The sequence below is a fragment of the Macrotis lagotis genome, chromosome 2, assembly GCF_037893015.1.
Source record: "Macrotis lagotis isolate mMagLag1 chromosome 2, bilby.v1.9.chrom.fasta, whole genome shotgun sequence".
NCBI lineage: Eukaryota > Metazoa > Chordata > Mammalia > Peramelemorphia > Peramelidae > Macrotis > Macrotis lagotis.
In genome coordinates this window covers 274,271,904-274,292,262 of record NC_133659.1, presented here as the reverse complement: position 1 = coordinate 274,292,262, position 20,359 = coordinate 274,271,904, and the positions used below count along the sequence as shown (strand labels likewise).

Genomic DNA, 20,359 nt, shown 5'->3' with positions numbered 1-20,359 from the left:
TTTGTTAAGTGATTGAGATTCTTTTTATTTGGAAGAGATGTTTTGTAATGGAATTTTTACCCCAATTATTTATTTTAAATTCTGTTCCTCCCCTAACTGAAACAGTAAGCAATCAGACATAGGTTACATGTATTCAATTATGTAAAACATTTCCATATTAGTAATTTTGTACAAGAATACTAGAATAAAAAAATGAAAGAAAGTAAAAATAGCATGCTTCAGTTTTTATTCAATCAATATCAGTTCTTTCTCTGAAGGCAAATAGTATGCTTCTTCATTAGTCCTTTGAGATTTTTTTTTAAGATTTTTGCAAGGCAGTGGGGTTAAGTGGCTTGCCTAAGGCCACACAGCTATATTATTAAGTGTCTGAAGCTGGATTTGAACTCAGGTTCTCCTGACTCCAGGACCGGTGGGTGCTCTATCCACTGCGCCACCTAGCCACCCCAGTCCTTTGAGATTGTCCCAGGTCATTTTGTTGCGAAGAATAGCTAAGCCACAGTAGTTCTTGATTGAATAATATTGCTGTTACTGTATATATTCTCCTGGTTCTGTTTACTTTGTTATACTCAGTTCATATAATTTTTTTCAGTTTTTCTGAAATCATCCTGCTTCTCATTTCTTATAGCACAATAATATTACATTGCTCCATATACCACAGCTTCTTTGACCATTTCCCAGTTAATGGACATCACTTCAATTTCCAATTCTTAGCCACCACAAAAAGAGCTACTGTAAATATTTTTTTATAAATAGATCCTTTCCCCTTTTTTGGGATATAGACCTAGAATTAGAATTGCTGGATCAAAGGGTATACACAGTTTTATAGCCCTTTGGGCATGCTTCCAAATTGCTCTCCAGAATGGTTTGGTATAGTTCACAACAATGCATTGTGCCTGCCCCAGTTTTCTCACATCCCAACTTCCATTATTTTCTTTTTCTTTTTTTTGGCATTCTGATAGGTATGAAGTGTGGTAACCTACAGTTGTTTTAATTCACATTTTTCTGATCATTGATGATTTAGAGCATTTTTTTCAGTAACTATACCTTTGTTTCCTTTGTCTAAAAAACTACCTTTTCATATACTTTAACCATTTATCAGTTGTGGAAGGACTTGTACTTTTATAAATTTGAATCAGTTGTATATATATATGTATATATATATATATATATATATATATATATATATATATATATATATATTTGAGAAATGAGACCTTGTCCAGATTCCCCCCCGTTTTATTTTTGCTTTCCTTATGCTTTTGATTGCATTAGTTTTGTTTGCACAAAATTTTTAAAATTTTATATAGTCAAAATTATATAATTTTATATTTATATTTATAGTGCTCTCTGTATCTTCTTGGGTTCTAAATTCTTCCTTTATCCATAAATCTGACAGGTAAACTACCCCATGCTTAATTTTCTTTATAGTATCACCCTTTATGAATCATGTCTCATTTTGACCGTATCTTGCTTCACAATGTGGTCTATATCTAATTTCTACTATCCTGTTTTATAGTTTTCCCCAGCAGTTTTGGTCAAATAAATTTTTGTTCCAAAAGCTTGAATTTTGGGGTTTATTATATACTAGGTTATATACTATTATATACTAGGTTACTAGCATCATTTACTGTAATGTAAACTATTTACTATATAATCTAAACTATTCCACTGATCCACTATTCAATTTCTTAGCCAGTACCAGATTGTGTCAATAATTATCACTTTAAAATATATTGGGAAATCAAGACTACTTTCTTTTGAATTTTTGTTTTCTTTGATTTCCTTGATGTCCTTGAGCTTGTTTTTCCAGATGACATTTATTATTTTTTCTAGCTCTCTAAAATAATTTTGATGTTTGATTGTATGACACTGAATCATTTAATTAATTTAGGTAGAATTGAATTGTGTAACTGACTTCTGTATATTCAGTGATTTTATGAGGATGACTAATTTTAAAAATACACAAACACCTAATATCTAAATATACTGAAAACAGTGTCATGTGGAATTATTTAAAGTATGAGAAGCAGCTTAGTATAGTAAACAGATAGAGGTCTGCTTGTAAAATCAGGAAACCTTATGGCCACATTCAAATAATTTAAGTTTTTTGTGCTTTTGGTAGCTCTCTAAGAGTATAAGTTACAAAAATAAAAATAAATTAATGTAATAATAATACTAATTTCTTTTTAAGGTTTTGAAAGAGGAAAGGATGATCTATCTCAAAACAGAGAAGAAACTTCACATTCTATGTCAAAAAGCAAGGTAAGTTTTCTATTGTTCCTAAAAGTTTTGTTATAATTATTCTGCATATGCAAGATGACAGCAGTAATATCTATATTAGTGGCTAATTGATATTATATACATATGTATCGGTTGACATAATTTGGTTTGTGACACGTGCACATTCATGTGTATATGTGTGGGTACACACAGTGTATGTATGTGCAGGGCATACACACATGTCTGTATATATAACATGAACTGTGTGCATGTGTATATATGTGTGCACACGTGTATGCAATGTGCACATGGCTGTGCATTGTGCATGTGTGTGTGTGTGTGTGTGTGTGTGTGTGTTTTCCCTTTCCTAGTTCAATTTATGGTGCATATACAGATACATTGTGAATGAACTCCATGCCAGAAAGAGAGACTATTCCAGTGTAACTAGCTTTAAAGTTAATTCAGTTCCGTAGCCAATCCAAGGAAACTACTCTTATCTACCTGGTAAGAGATTGCCAACTGTACAGTGCCTCTAGGTAAGGTGATCTGGACATTCTCCAATGCCATTACATAAGCATTTTTTATCTCTCATTTCTCATGTGTTTCTCTCCTCTCCATCAAACAATTTTTTCTTAAGAAATATGAGGATGAAAGCTTTCATAACAAGTCCAACAAAACTTATCCCTATCTTGGCCATGTCCAAAAATATATATATCTCATTCTGCACTTGAAGTCTATCACCAGTTCAACAGGAGGTAAAATCAAAATCCTTTTGAATAGATTATCAAGACATTTGGCAAATATATTCTTAGCAGTTTACATTAGGTATACTCTATATTTGTCTTAGAATTTGACCCTTCTACATTATAAGCTGTGGTATAGAAATATAAACATTGTCAGACACCATTTTCTAGGCCTTGTGTCCTTTTCCTTTGAGGCCATGGTGAGCAAGCTTGTTCTCCTGTGATCTTCACCTTCTTACCCGAGATTTCATAATTGTTGATAGTTCTTTTTAATATCCTTCTGGCAACAGTGTACAGCCAAAGTAGATAGTTGTTACCCATTTTGGTTCATGTTGGGCAGTTCTTTGTCTTGATTTCATGCCCTGGAAAGACATCAGCTTGACCATAAACTGCCTCAGTCCTCATGGTCAAGGAATCACCAGCTACTATTAGCCTTCTCTTTTTCCTCTGACTCTTACCAGATTCTTTGCCACACCTTCCTAAATTATTCTACTTCTCTTTCAGTCAGGAAGTACAATCTAGACCAATATCTGGGTCAGAAGATTGTTCATCATTTTTTTCTCAATTGCTCCAAAACAGAGTCAAATTTTTCCTCCCCATATTCAATCTCTACCCTATTTCAGTAGTCCAAACTGCAGTCCTAAAATCATCTTGAGCCCAATTTAAAAATCTGGGGGTTTGAAAGGACTGAAAGCAAGAAGACAGGGCTTCTGCTTTAAAAGGGTTTTTATAATCTAGAAGGGGGGCAGCTGGGTGGTCTGTCCAGCAGATAGAGCTCTTGGGCCTGAAATCTCGTAAAGAAAATAAAATGTCAATAACATCCACGTAAAGGGAATATTTAAGAGTAGAAGATCCTTTCTTACCCATCAGTTATGGAATAATCAATGAGTTATGGTACACAAACACAATGTAATATTCCTGTGCTATAAAGAGTAAAGTCAGGGCGGCTAGGTGGCGTAATGGATAAAGCACCGGCCTTGGAGTCAGGAGTACCTGGGTTCAAATCCGGTCTCAGACACTTAATAATTACCTAGCTGTGTGGCCTTGGGCAAGCCACTTAACCCCGTTTGCCTTGCAAAAAAAAACCCTAAAAAAAAAAGAGTGAAGTCAGTAGTTTCACAGAAACCTCTAAAGTGTGTGTGAACTAATCCACAGTGGAGAGAGAAATATGAACAATTCATACAGCCACAATGACACTATAAAAATGAACAACTTTGGAAGAATTAAAAACAATCTACAATTTGGAAGAATTAAAAACAATGATCACCCAGAAGGCTCTTGTGATAGAGAAGGCAGGAGGTAATGAGGGGAGGCCTCCATGAAGAGCATTGTGAGATAGAATTAACAAGACTGAACAACGGATTGGATATAGGTGGTGATGAGCTAAGAATAAATAACTAAGTTGGTGGTGGTCATGATAATATTAGAGAGATTAGGAAAAGAACAGTGTTGTGGAAAGATACAATGTATAGTGTTTCCTATGTGAATTTGGTCCAAACATGTTAAAAAAAAATTTGGAATTATATTAAGAAAGTAATTATAATGCTCAAGTCCTTTCACCTAGAAATCCCAGTGCTAGTATGTATGTCCCGTGGGAAATAGTTAAATAAGTTGTATTACATTAATGTAATAGAGTATTCCTATCTTATAAGAAACAATGAATATGTTAAATACAGAGAAGTGTGGAAAAACATTGACTGATACAAGCAGTCCAGGAAAACAGTATGCATACTGACTACAACAAAAAGAAATGTTGAAAATGCAGCAACAACACAACAGTTGAAACTAAATGCTATGAAAATTATAAGTATATTGACCCCAAAGAAAAGCCTATGAGGAACTACCTTCTACTTTTCCTTGCAGAGGTAGGGGTGTATAGATATGTCACACTGTATGCAATGGTATATGGTAGTTTTGTTAGTTTTGCTTAATTTTTTGTTTTTCTTTGTTGTTAGCAATGGGATCACAGGACCTGGGGAATGAGGGAAAATTATATTGGAAAATGCTGGTAAGGTAAAAACAGAAGATACCAGTAAAATTTTACTATTTGAATTAAATTTCCTCCATAATTTTCTTTAAGTGCCTTAAAAAGGAAGATAAAAGATGTATAGTTTTCCTTGGAAAATCTTTTAGTTAGTTCAACAGTTATGCCAATTTAATTTTTAAATGTCTAATACTGTTTTAATCAAGAAAAGTTTTTTTTGGTGATAGGACATTTATAAGTACTTTATGATTGCTTTAGTAATGAACATTGCCATTTTTAAACAAATTTTTTTTCTTTTGCTTAAAGGAATATAATCCAGTTTAATACTTATGATGTCCCAAAAGTCATGGTGCAAAAAATCTTTACATATTAGTAGCTTAAAATGTATAGGAGACTTAAATTCTGTTCTAGTTGAGTTTACTGAAATGAGGTGAAACAGAGAGAAAAACCAGACAACTTTTGCAATAATTTAGGCATGAGGTGATGAGGAGAGGCAACTAGGAGAGACATTGTGAGATAGAATCAGTAAGACCTGGTAATAGATTTGATAGATTGAATGAAAGGGAGTGAGCAATGGAAAGTTGTGAACTTGGGTGAATTGAAAGAATAGTTATGGCCCTTGAGGTGGAAGTTAGAAAAGGCAAAGATTGTGAAAAGAAAGGACTCTCTACTCCTTTATCAAAGTACACTTCTTAAAGTGCAGGTCTGACCTTATCATCCCTCCATTCAATAAACTGCTAAGCTCCTGGGAGGCGCCATGTGTCTTCCCTTGAAAGCATATAGATCCTTAATAAAAACTTGCTGGCCACAACCCCTTCAACATTGACTGTTCCTACCTTTTTTGTATATTAGGTTTAAATTCAGTAAAACAGTATGGAAGATATACTTACAAACTTAAACTTAGTAAAACAGAGAAAGAAGTTTGACAAAGACAATAAAAATAATTCTCCTTTTAATTTTTTACAAACCTTCTGTCCTGTCCATTTATCTATACCATTAGCCTACTACTGTAATTTACTACAAGTCAATCTCAGAAATGAGAGTAGACTGAGTTTTAAAAGAAATCTCTGGATGCAAAATTTTTAAAAAATATTTTACTGGCATACTTCTTTAGTTTTACAAATAGTATTTCATCCAGGTTTGCTGTTGGAAAATTTTTTCTGCATTGGTAAATTTATTGCAGCCAAAAGATTAAATAGGAAAATAACCAGAGGAATATGTTAATAATTTCTCTTACAAATTACCTATAATAAGTAAAACCTTGGTGATTTTTTAAATGAATAAATGTAATCATGCCAAGATTTATATTTACTTTGTTCTGAGTTTTAGGTTTAATGGGCAACACTGGCTTTTCCCAGGAAAGCATGCTTAAAACTGTAAACTCATAGAGCATGGGTTTTTAGTCTTACTCCGACTTTCTCTCTTTGAGTGACTTAACTTTTATCGGAGTCAGTTATCTGTCTGTAAAATAAAGATAGTTGTTCAGATCATTTGTAAAATCTCTTCTAAGAGTTCTATATATTTGTGATCCAATTATTCCAGGTGTTTTGAGAATTTTTCCATTCCATATTCTATATATGTGTTATATTCATTTTCATAAAATCATTATATATTTAATGTTATTTCTTTAAAAACAGGTACAAAAGGAAAATTACCAAGAAGAAAAGAAGAGAGCCACAAAAGAATTACTCAATAACCTTCAGTTATTGTTATGGCTGACTGGTTGAAGGTCAGTTTGTTTTGAAGCTAAAATTTTAAGTTGTTTGGTAATTATTGTCTAGAATCCCCAAATCTCCAAAAGATAGTGTAGAAAACCACTCTTAGACTGCTTATTTTCTGATAGAAGAACTTTTAATTACATTCCAGAGGTTTCATGTTCTACTCTTAATAAGAAGCAAGAAACTTTGTTTTCTGATTTGATGTTAGGAATCAAATATTCATAGGAATGAATTGAAAAGTGGTTTGACTTTGTGTTAGATTTGTGGTTAAATTTTGTATTTGTCTTGGTGAGAAATTAGCACTATAATAGTTATAGTGTCCTCTGTGGTTTGAAAAATACTTTACAAATATTAGGTCATTTGAGATAGGTAACTGTGTTTATTATCTACATTTTATAGATGAAGAAACTGAGTATGGAAAAATTTAGTGACTTGTCCATGGCCACAGAGCTAAATAAATGTTTTAGGCAGGCATCATTTGAACTCAGGTCTCAGAATCCTATTTAATCTGACAAATATCTTGAAAGAGAAACCCTTCTACAGTACTATCCATCTGCCTAATAGTCATGAATTGCTTGAAAATGCTCAGTGAGGAGGCCACCCATCACCGCCAAGGCAAACATTTGTGAACAGTTCAAAATTGTTAGTAAATTTTTCCTTTGTATCTTTTCTGAATCTAAGTCTGATGTTTTCCCCACTATTTCATGGTACTCTAGTATATACAGTTGAGAGGTGAAGGCACATCATTTAAAAGTTGTAATCCAGAAGTCAAAGCTGTACTTTGTTTCTGATTCTTCCCTTTCTTCATTTTCTTTACCTCTTTTCTGTCATTGTCTACTTTATATGAAAGTAAATTCAGATAGGAAAAAATAATTATTTAATCCTGTTTCCATTATACTGAACACTCAAGTATGTATATTTGCTGAGTCTAGGGAAATATTTGAATTTAATTTCTGATTTCAAAATTTATCGTGTATAACCCTTGACAGTAAATACCTGTTATTGCTGAGGAACAAGGAAATTGAATTTTGTTGTGGTTTAATTGCAAGAATGAAAATTTAAAACATTTAACATTGTTGCTTGAATTTAAATATAAACTTAACATCTTCTGACTTATTTGCAACTTTCTCACTAAATGAGAAATTTATTTTTCAAAAGATTTTTCTACAGTTTTTAATGTTTTTTACATTTTGAATTTGTTCTTTTGTAGATTCATGGTACACTTAAGAGCTAGACCAAATTTTGGTGTGTGTTGAAACCTGGAGTATTGCTGATTTATAAAACCCCCCAAAACGGTCAGTGGGTGGGAACAGTTCTTCTGAATGCCTGTGAACTTATTGAGCAGCCATCCAAAAAAGATGGCTTTTGTTTCAAACTTTTCCATCCTTTGGAACAGTCCACTGGGCAGTTAAGGTAAGAATAAGGTTGGTACCTGTGTAAATTGCTGAACAGAAATCAAAATTCATTAAAAGATTATTTTCATTTACTCCCATTCATATTGCTCCTTTTTCTTTTGTTTTCGTTGAAAGATTCACTTTGTACTATATTACATATGTGAGTGTGTTGCTGTATAATACTGTTATTTTATTTGTGAATGTGAATTTTAACCAGGTTGTAAAGTGATGGATAAGGATCTTTGGCTATTTCTCTACTTCACTTCTCTGATACCCTCTACTAAGTAGTACCTTCATATAGCATTCATAAACATTGGGCATTCATTAATTCCTTCATCAGAAATTCAATTTATTTACATTATTCAAAGTTTTTGTACCACACCTATGATTTCATTAATATAAGGAATTTTGAATGAGGAAAAATTTTCTACCAATACCAATTCACACCTGCTCTTCAGTTTATAGTTAGTAAGTCACCTGGGTGCTCAGCAGTTCAATGATTTGCATAGGATCACAAGACCCATATGTCTCAGAAGTGGGACTGAAACCTGGGGTGTCCTAATTGACTTTCTTGCCTACCTGTTTTTCTGTCTTGCCTATTAGCAAATTATCTTTATGAAAATTATTGATATTTGGATTAATGTGTCATCATGTTCAGTCTATACTTTATTGTACTTGTAAGACAGTTAAATTTTCTAGTAACTGAAGGGACATAGTTCCTTTCAAGAAGATGAACTGGTTGTCTTATGATTAGGGCTAATTAGTTTTGCATTATTTATTACCTACTTTTTAATCATGCCCATCAACTGTAAAATTTCAACCTGGAACCTTAGGAAATAGATGTCCCAACCATAAATTTGGAAGTTGAAATACGTGGACATTAAATGATTTGCCAAAGTCACATGGGTATTAAATAGTGACACTCGAACTCAGACCATCTTCTCTGATAACAGGTCTAGACCTCACTTTACCTCAGCTGAGGTATTTTTTTTAAAGAAAGAGTTTATTCATTTTGAGTTTTGCAATTTTCCCCCTATTCTTGATTCACTCCCCTTCCCCCCACAGAAGGCAGTCTGTTAGTCTTTACATTGTTTCCATGGTCTACACTGATATAAGTTGAATGTGGTGAGAAAGAAATCATATCCTTAAGGAAGAAAAATAAAGTATAAGAGATAGCAAAATTACATAATAAGAAATGGGTTTTTTAAAATTAAAAGTAATAGTCTTTGGTCTTTGTTTAAACTCCACAATTCTTTCTCTGGATACTGATGGTATTATCCATCACAGATACCCCAAAATTGTCCCTGATTGTTGCATTGATGGACTGAGCAAGTCCATCAAGGTTGATCATCACCCCCCATTTTGCTGTTAGAGTGTACAATGTTTTTCTGGTTCTTCTCATCTCACTCAGCATCAGTTCATGCAAATCCTTCCAGGCTTCCCTGAATTCCCATCCCTTCTGTTTTCTAATAGAACAATAGTGTTCCATGCCATACATATACCACAGTTTGTTAAGTCATTCCCCAGTTGAAGGACAGAGAATATCCATTTTATGACTCTTTTTTTTAATTTAGCATGGTGTGGCAGCAATAGCAGAGAATTCTAATCAGGTAGAGTTAGATTATTGTTCTCATTTTTTAGAGGAATGATTTTTTCAATAAAAATGTATGCTATGACAGCTCTGAGATTTATATGCTATTTTTGATGTAAAGAAAAATTTCGTGTGTGACCTTTGATGTTTTTTTATACACAGCATCTTCTTTTCCCTGCTACCCATTCACTTTTCAAGATTTGTCCTTTCTGCCTCTAAAACATTTCTAGACCTACTGTCTGGATTCAGCCAGTTATCATTTCCTGTCTTATTCTCTTGTAATAGTCTCTTAATTAGTCTCACTGATTCTAGTCCTCTAGATGCCAAGATATATTCCTGGAGCATAGATCTATCTGGCCATGCAATTCCTCCAGTCAAAAGGTAAAAGAGGATAAATTGCAAACCTCTCACGTGGTATTTTAAGCCCTGACTCTTCTCATCAACTTCTCATTTTTCCATCCAAGCCTGACCTACTAAATACTTAAAATTGGGGATTGAATAATCTATTGCCTGAAGGCAGATTGGTTCTGGAGTCAGAAGATCTAGGCTTAAATCTCACCTCTGATACTTAGTGCATGTGTGACTTTACCCATGTCCCCTGGCCTCTCTGGACCTCATTCTCCTTATCTTCTCAAATGAGTAAGTTGAACCAACTTCAGAACACTTCAGTTCAAGTTTATGTTCCTGTGAGGCTATTACTTGGTACTATCTATATCTTGTGTAATTTCTCAGCAAATAAAAGATATTTTGTCCTTTCCTTTTCCTCAGACAGCAAATTATAGGTTCTGTCATGTTTTTAAAAACAAAATTTTCAGTTGTTATAATGAGAGAATCTTTATACCTTCTTCAATCTTGTTTGAGATAAATTTAATTTCTGTCTTTTCTCTCAGTGTAGTTAAAGCATATTTAAAAACCTCTGGAAATTGTCCAGTATTCTTTATCTTATTATTATTGTGGAATACTATGGAACTAGAATTTTGTTTTAAACTCATTATTAGCTAAAATGAACTTGGAAAGAATAAGGTGTGTGCTTTTTAGTTAAGAAATTAGTTAAGTTTAGTTTCAGTTAAAAGGTTAAGTTGTCAGGGTTTTAAAAACAAGAAAGTTGCTCTATTATAAGAGATTTTAATAGGCATTATTAGAGAATTTTTTCCTATTTAATTAAAAAAGCCCCTAAAATTCCAATAAAAAGGATTACTTTCCAGCTTAACAGGTATTTTTGTATAATCATATTAAAATTATAGGAAGGGTTTTTTTTTTTTAATCTAGCACCCTTCACTCATATAAGTAATAATAATCTTATTATATTTCACTTGTTTTGCTTATATTTTAAGGGCCCAAAAGGTGAAATAGTCAGGTCTATAACTCAGCCATTACCTAGCAGTTATTTGATCATTCGAGCTATTTCAAAATCAGATGGTAATTACCTTTTCTTCTTTATTTATTTTCAAACTTATTTTTGTAAGAATTGAGTTTTTATAGAATATACAAAATGTATTAACTATGAATGTTATTAAAAGTACCACAGTTATATTGTTAAACTGTTAGTTCTGTTCATTTTATTTTAGGCTGCTGGTTTCATGCCACTTCATAGAAAAATAAGAAGCAATCTATTTAGGGCAGTGAATTAGCTACTTGAGAGTATCTTTATTTTAAATATCTTTTCACAAAGCTGAATTTCAGAATCAAACTAAACTGATCGAAAATGTGAAAGATAGAATTGAGAAGGAAATTAACTTTTTTAGTTTTTAAACTATATTTGCTTCTTTAAGCTAGTCCTAAGTTGTGCTAGAAAAAGTAATTTAAATATTTTTTTTACATAAAATATGTGGTATTTATTTTAAATATAGTATGGGCATAATAACATTATAGTGCTCAGATAAAATGTATAATATGAAATGTGGCAGTCAAAAGAGCTAATTTCTTCCTATGGTGTAACTACTTTAAAGAATAGATATACCCGAATTATTTAATAGTCTTTCCCAGTATTAGAGTTAAAAGGTAATGGTAAGTAAATATCTGAAAGCTAGATTGTCTTATATTTTAAAAGATGTTATATATTTTAATATAGTAATATATTTATAAAATGTTTTACAATTGATGATGTTGTTTTGTATGTTATTTCCTTTAACATATAACCTATTTTACCTGTAGAGATATATCATGTATAACATGAGGAGTTAGAGGAGGTTATCTTTAAGGTCCCTCCCATTTCAAAATCCCATTTTCTCTATTTTACAGATCCTCAAGGAAACTTGAGGGCTAGTGAGGTCACATATTTTACCTAAGATTACATGGCTGGTAAACTATGGAGCCAGTTCAATCTCAAATTTTCTAACCTTAATCGAAGTTCAGAGTTCTTTCTACTAAGTAATATTGCCTCAAAATAAATCTTCTCTGTCTCCAACATCCTCACAAAATTAGAAACCTTTGATATACCATATTTTAAAATTTCTTATTGGAAAAGTCTAAAAACCACATATATCTATATCTATATCTATCTATCTATCTATCTATATATATATATATATATATATATACATACACACATACATATATAGTATCTGAAAAATACGTTATAAACTTTAAATAAGCTATTTAGGAGCAGGGATTGACCTATGATTTAATTGGAATAGGGAACTTCTAGGGAGAAAACTCTTCTGCCAATGCAAGTTGATATATATACTTATATTTATAACCTTAGGAAATGACTTAGACAACTGAGAACTTAATGACTTATACTTATCTAGGACCATACAGTCAATATATATGCCAGAAGTAAAACTTGAACCCAGTTCTCACTTTTTATCCATTATACCATATAAGCTCTCATTTGGAGATATAAAGCTAATGAATCTGTGCTAGAATAAATAAGGTAAAAATTATATAAACTATATCTTAATATCAAGAAAAAATGTATTTTTTGGTTAACTTTTGACAGTGTCAGTTTCTCAGTGGAAAAAAAGTATATTTTCTTGGTTAATAGTTAAATTTAGGTGAATCCTAGTGTTAGAATTTAAATTACACTAAACAGTCTATATATTTGTTTAGGCAGATGCTGGATGGATGCTTTGAAATTGGCTTTGAAATGTTCCAGTCTTCTTAAACGCACAATGATCAGGGAACGTAAAGAACATGACTTGAGCATGTCATCAAAAAGTACACATGTGACATTTTTTGGCTTGCTTCATGCTAACAATCTCCACAGTGGTAATAACTTCCAGTAAGTAGACACTGTCTTTTAGCTTGGCTAGTGTGAAAGGCAATATTGTGCCATGGGCTTGTTGGGAAATTGACAACTTTACTAATGATCCCAAAATATGGCCTAACCTAGAAGATGCTACTGGAAGATGAACTTTCTTGTCAGTGAGGAAGGCAGAGGCTTGAGCTTACTTCAGCTAGATCTTTGTTGATAACATGTAGAAAACATTTCCTGCTAGATGCCAACAGCTGTTCTGATACTACATAACTCCCCTTTTATAGCAATAAGTTCTTTCTTGAAGGGCAAGAATATTCCACTGTGAATCCTGGGCTAAGTAATCTCTTGTTCTTTCTTTATTTGATTTGACACAATTTTTTTTCTTTTTATCTTTATTGACTGAACTTTGTTTTTTCTGTGTAATTTCACAATCCAGAATTATGTTAGAGAGGTAAAGACAGTCAGAAAACCTCAGTTTGAATCCTAGCTTAGCTACTTTTACCAACTGTGATCTTGGGCAAGTTATCTTCATGGGCCTCAATTCTTTATTTCTAAAATGAGGGTTTGGATTGAATGATTTTAAAGTTCAGGCCCTCCATACAACAGTAAGACTGCTTGTACCATCTAATTTACAGGATTGTTGTGAGGAAGATGTTTTACAAACCTTAAAGCATCTTTATACCCCTTTCTTCTCTGTTTCCTTGTAGGATGAAAGTGACTTTGGACTCTTGAAGACTATGCTTGGAGAGTGGTAGTTCTGAAAATCTGTTCAAAGGAGGACTTCCTTGAGAATAGGTCTGGTGATGGACTGTGTGTAGGTACTATTTAAATGGCTTTGAGATGTATATTTTTAATATCAGGTTTCTTTTCTCTCTACCTTTTGTCTTCACTTGACTGCTTTGCACATTTTTTACTTAAAGGATCTATTATTTCATTAGTGTGGATATTCACTCTATCAAAAGGGATTGTAACCTTCTGTGTTGAGTAGGTTTATCTTCATGAGTTGCTGTGATTAAAACATTTCACTTGATAGTCAACTTTCTGGTGATAGCATTCCAAATCTAGATGACAAAAATACAAGAACTTGCTTGGTCTCATGATAAAAACATTTCTCTTTAGATTTGGATGTGCCAGAATTGACACTCCATGTCACTGCTGACATGGCCTTTTAGAACCCAAGGTTACCTCCTTACAGAGGGAGAAATTTAGAGGAGGAAGACTGGAATAACACTGATATAATTCCTTAAACTTTTAAGAAATCCATTTTTTACAGAATATAGTAAACAGAACACTAAATATCATTTGGAAACAGTTTTCAAAAAGATTTAATAGTATTTTTGATGATATATAATGTCTCTTATGTCATATTGTGCAGTGAATAGAATGCCAAGCTTGGAGGCAGAAAAATTCATCTTCCTAAGTTCAAATATGACTTCAGACATGTGCTAACTGTGTGACCCTGGGCAAGTCACTTTACTCTTTTGGCCTCAGTTTCCTCATCTGTAAAATGAACTCAAAAAGGAAATGGTAAATCATTCTAGTATCTTTGCCAGGAAAATCTCAAATGGGGTCATGAAGAGTCAGAAACAATTGAATTACTGAACACCAGCAGCAAGAAATGATATCATAATACTTGTGTATCGTTGGGCAATTTAAGTTCACTCAGTTTCCTCATCTCTTAAATGAGAAGATTGAACTAATTAGATCCTTCAGATTCTCATTTAGTTGAAAAATAGATAATGCTCTATTTTTTCTCTAAACTTTTTTTCCAACATTAAAGTAGTTCAATTAAGTTAATGCTTTTTTTAAAGGAACATTAACTTGAGTTTTACCATATAATTCATGGGCCATTTGAAGTCTCTCTCATATTAAGACTTAAGCATTAAGTACATTATTTTTCTCTTAAGGCACTCTTCAATTTAGTGATTTGGTTCTCACCATGGAGTGATTTTTATTTCTTCTTAAGTATTGCGAATTCATAACCATAATCATGAAATTTATCTGCCAGGTTTAACCACCATATTATAATCAAATAACTGTTAATTATACTCTCTCTCCCTTGTCCCCAACAAATACACGTCTACTTGATAGCCACTATATAAAGCAAGAGATAGGTGATTCAAACCTGCTGTGGGTTGTGCTGTAAACTATTGAGGTCCTGTCTTTGAAGTGTTCAGTAGAAACTGGAGGATCCTTTATCAGGATAGAGCTCCACTGTATGGCTCAAATTTTCTTTCCAGTTCTTAGATTCTGTGACTCACAGACACAGGTCTCTTTTCAGGAACCTGAGTAGTAAAATTTTGTTTATCTGGGGAGCTGCCAAATATTAAAGCTCTCTAAAAATGTAATAGAATATACTATCAACATAATATAATAGCAGCCAACATTTCTATGACATGTGTTATATTCCAGGAACTATGGGAAGTACTTTATAACTATTACCTCATTTGATACTCATAACAACCTAGTAGGTAGCTGCTATTATTATCTCCATTTTACAGTTGTAGAAACTGAGGCAAACACAGGTTGAGGGACTTGTCCAAGATCAAGTACTGGAGGTCAGATTTGAATTTGGACTTTACTGACTCTAGACCCAGGACTCTGTACCATCTCAAGGGTCATAGATCCTAATTTACCCAATAAGTTATCTGGTAGGTTAAAGAGATGGTAGAGATTTAACTTCATCAAAAAATGAAAATTTTTTTCTTTGTTTTCTTAAATTTTCCCCTACATCAGATTAAATGATAGTGAAATCGAATGACAACATTTTAAGGACCAAGACATGTACTCTGATAAATCTGATAAGGAAAATGATCATGAACATGATGAATCTGACAATGAGGGAATTGGGAAAAGTGAAGAAAGTAATACAGATACATCAGAAAGACAAGATGATTCCTATATTGAGCCTGAGCCCATTGAACTTCTAAAAGAGACTACTTATACAGAGCAGAGCCATGAAGAACTTGGAGAGGTAAGAACCTGAAGTTAAGTTTTTTTTACCATTTGAGGACACCAACTGTCAGTCCTGTCATCTGTTTTTAATCAGAGATATTTGCATGATTTCTGTTTTAGTACAAATGTTCTGTTTTTATTTTACACAGCTAGTAATCTGTGAGAAACTTCAGGAAATAATATACCTAATGTTCTTTAAAAACATGCATTTAGGGGCGGCTAGGTGGTGCAGTGGATAAAGCACCAGCCCTGGAGTCAGGAGTACCTGGGTTCAAATCCGGTCTCAGACACTTAATAATTACCTAGCTGTGTGGCATTGGGCAAGCCACTTAACCCCATTGCCTCGCAAAAACCTAAAAAAAAAAAAACCCAACAAATAAAACATACATTTAAAATTTTTTCACTGACATAAACAGGACTTGGTGATTGTGATATTCAAAGCAAATAACAAAAAAACCCCATAAAAACCTTTTTTTCCTGTTCTTTTTCTTATGTGTGTACACATGTATGTTCATAATAAAGTCAATATGGAATGATTCAATAAATATTTTTGTAATGTCTTTTACATATTGGTTCTTTTAATATCCACTGATATTTGTTTTATATATTTTTAAATAACCATGGTATTTATAAGCTAAAAAGCTTCTATTTTATAAGAATACTTTATCCATTAAACAGGGAAAATATTTTTTTCACATACATACTGTTCAAATATCTTTGTGTATTTCAGTAGTTTTATTTAATTGTTGAAGGCAGGTGAGGCTTCTCAAACAGAAACTGTATCTGAAGAAAACAAAAGTCTAATATGGACATTGCTGAAACAAGTTTGTCCAGGCATAGACCTATCCAGGGTTGTTTTGCCTACCTTTATCTTAGAACCTCGTTCTTTTCTGGATAAACTTTCTGATTACTATTATCATGCAGATTTCCTCTCTGAGTAAGTGAATTCTTATTTCTTAATATTCTTACTTATTAATATTTCAGTTAATTTTCTGAAATGGTATGTTAAATTCTGTTTTTCTAAATAATTTGGTTAGGAGACTACCATCATACTTCTCTTCCACACATTTTGGACATTTTTTTTCTGAATGCAAAGAAAAAGCAGTATAATTAGGAATCTCTGACAAGCAAGATAAGGTGCCCTCAAATCAATTTTTTAGACAGATTCTATTAAATACGGCAGACCTCAGGAGAGATGTGGACACTCTTCTCGGTAAAGATCTTAGGACAGTGGTTGAAAGTGCAGATTAAAGAATTTGGGAGTGTTCTACTCTAATTCTTATTGCTAAGAGGGGTAAAGCTCAGTTGTCTCTACCTTTCTGCTAAAGAATGACAAATGCTGTCAGTGCCTTATTAATAGCAGTGACCTGAGATAAGACCCCTGTCACTCACCCTAAAGATCTATTCTTAAATTAATTTGTGAAAAGATCAATTTGAACAGGTGTATTAATAATTTTTCCCTTTCTACTCTTACTAAAGTAACTGTAAACATTCATATTATAACATGAAATTCCCAAAGTCAAAGATTGGCAGCTTTACAGAATCACAAAATTTGAGAGTTGAGAGAGACCTCAGTGACCATGTAGTCCACTTAAAAAACAAAGGGAATCTCCATGTTAACAAACTCAACTGACCTAAATGGCTATCTAGTCTTGAATATTTTTCAGGCTTGAAACAGGTTATTTCTCTTTGGGACCACATTAATTTTCAGAAATTCTTCCCTGACATCAAATGAAATGAGCCATTTGGCCATTTTTTGCCTCTTGCTCCTGGTTCTGACCTTTGGGCCAACAAAATAAGTCTAATCCTTCCTCTCGACAGCTTTTCAAATAGCTGTATATCTCTCATATCTTCTCCAACTCTTCTTTCCTATGCTAAAACGCCCATTTCCTGCTCTTGAGCCTCCCAGGACGAGGACTCAAAACTACTCACTGTCTGGGTCTTTGCCCCCTGGACACTTTCCACCTTCTCTGTGTCTTTCTAAAGTGGTACCTGGACTGAACATGAGACTCACAGGATATGCTCATTTTCCTTCCTGAATGCTGTGTCTCTCTTAGCACCATCCAAGATCACAGAGGCAGTTTCTGCTGCTGTATCATACTGCTGGGCCATTGAGCTTTTGGACAGCTGACCCTCTCTCTACTGATCTACTCTAGAACAACCGCTCTCAAACCACATCTCCCCTTCTCAAATTTGAGAAAGCCAGTCAAATGCAAGACTTGACCTTCATCCCTGCTGAATTCAATCTTATCAGATTCATCCCAAACTCCAGCTTGTCAAAATAATTTTGGATCCTGACTCTTGGCTGCCTTTCCAGCTGTCTGTCATCAGTTTGATTTAGATAGATGCATTGGATGTTTTAGCATTCATAAAAATTAACTGAAGAGAGCTAATCCTAAATTCCTGGGGTTCTCCCTTGGAATACTCAGTTGTTAAAGGCTTCTAACTCTCCATCCAGTTCTGTCTCCCTGTGATTATATCACTATCTATATTCTCTCTCCCCACAATCTCCACAAGATTGCCAGGACTGACAGATTTTTATCAAAACACTTTCCACAGTATTCCCCTCTTGTGCTAGGTTAATAACACTAAAAATAGAAAAAGGATGAAGTTAGCCTGGCTTGATCTGCTCTTGATGAGACACACTGGCTCTTGATAGCACCATTTCCCAAACTAGGTATTCATCAGTCATCTTATTAATGATCTGTTCTAGCACTTTCTGAGGAAGGGAAGTCTAGAGCGGGTCTAGAGCTTGCAGACTCTTTTCTCTCCCTTTATTTAAAAATCAAGACAACATTTGCTTTTTTTTCATTATTGTGGTGCCTCTCCCAATATCCAGCTTTCTGAGATAAGTCACATCTGTGTGCATCATTCATCTGATCAGGGCAACTGGAATCAGTCAAGCATAAGCAGCTTACTGGTGTCAACTCCAAGTTAGTCATTTTTGTTGTCATTTCTAGTATACCTGTCCTTTGCAGAGAAACTAGAATTCAAATAAGAATTGAGCCTTCTCCTCCCATCAATCATTGTCCCAGCCACCTTAAGCAGTGGTCCTGCCCTTTCTTCCTTCTTTCTCTCCCAATAGAAGTTTTTAATACAGAGGAAGCAATGCATTTTATTTGTCCTTCACTTCTCTTACAGGTCATAACTTTTGCTAATCTTTATCACCACTAACACATGAAGTTTTTACAGTATTATGCTTGCTTCTTATGTTTGTCCTTTGTCATCTGACCTGGCATGCCCTTTTCTGTACATTTCTATCTAAATTGACTGCATCTACATTGTTCTCATCACAGAGTTTCCCTTTTTTCCTCCTCTTTGGAAACATTTCCCTGTGTATCTTCAGAATTTACATCTTGAACTCTCCCATCTGGGGCTGACTTCCGCAGGCACATGAGATTCTTTTGTATTTTTCCTCTGAAAATTTAGGTAGAGGATTATTAAAAAGTTTGTGTATGGACATTCAATATTTCCATTAGATAATCTAATCAAGAAAATAAGCTTTTAGAAATCAATCACCTTTTACTGATTAGTTGATCCTTTGAACTTTTATTTAAAAGAATTAAACTTAGAAGGCAAGAGATTACCAGCGACAGTTACAAGGAGGCATATTTTAGCCTTATAAGAAATATTTATGAATGCTTTGAGCTTTGTACAAATGGAATAGTGCAATTTGTGAGAAAGTGAGTTTCCCCATATTTGGAAAGCAAATGCTCTAAATATGGATAAGTAAAGTGTTTCCTTCTTTCTATTTATCTTAGTTATTGTACTTATTCCTTCTTATCAGGTCTTTGTTTTCCAAGTTGTAACACTGTTTTTGGTAATATACAGTCTTCGAAAATATAACTGAAGTATAAACTATATTGACATTGAATTTCACTACTTGAAAAGGAAATGCAAAATATTTCATTGAGTGACTTTTCTTTAAGTAGTACTTTTTCCTTAAGTAGAACTTTTTTCTTGAATTTGGAATATCATTATTAATAATTTTCAAATTGACAAATGCCTTTCACAGAATTGGTTTAAACTACTTAAATAGTTCTGGAAAATAAACTAAAATAACCACATATCCTAATTGTTTAAATATAATGCACATAATTTTTCATTATATTTTATTTTATATTCCATCACAATTGCTTAAATATATTAAAGAAGAATCTCAATTTAGTTATATGATTTACTGTGATTATCTTGTAGGGCATCACTTGAAGAAAATCCTTATTTTCGCTTGAAAAGAGTAGTGAAATGGTATTTGTCAGGATTCTATAAAAAGCCACAGGTAATTTGCATATCATTGCTTCTTTATTACTCTAGAACCTTCATTTTCTTTTTTAAAGAGGCATCTTTGTTTCCTGTCAATTTATTATTAAACATTTTTGGTTTACCAGAATCTGCCTGTTTCTTAACTTTAAATCTGATTATAGTTTTTTACATCATAAAGTAGTATAACTAATCAATTTTATTTCAAAGATCCTATAACATTGAATGTCTACTGTCATGTGAAATGTTAAACGCTTATCCTCTTTAAAGATGGTATCCATGTGACAAACCTGTC

General features: G+C 33.2%; 1 protein-coding gene across 3 annotated transcripts in view; it reads left to right on the top strand.

Moving 5' to 3' along the window:
* The window catches only part of LOC141514973 (oxysterol-binding protein-related protein 8-like), a 70,321-nt gene that overhangs the window by 38,994 nt on the left and 10,968 nt on the right, over window positions 1-20,359 (top strand). Inside the window, exons 2-9 of one of the 3 annotated variants that reach the window (XR_012476171.1) lie at window positions 2,192-2,262; window positions 4,919-4,971; window positions 6,585-6,676; window positions 7,876-8,078; window positions 12,702-12,873; window positions 13,557-13,663; window positions 15,586-15,823; window positions 20,002-20,083. Coding sequence is in view for 1 of the 3 variants with exons in the window: in XM_074226186.1 (XP_074082287.1) it covers window positions 15,807-15,823; window positions 20,002-20,083 (99 nt within the window). In the remaining 2 variants the exon portion in view is untranslated. The other 2 variants (XR_012476172.1, XM_074226186.1) reach the window with 2 other exon arrangements.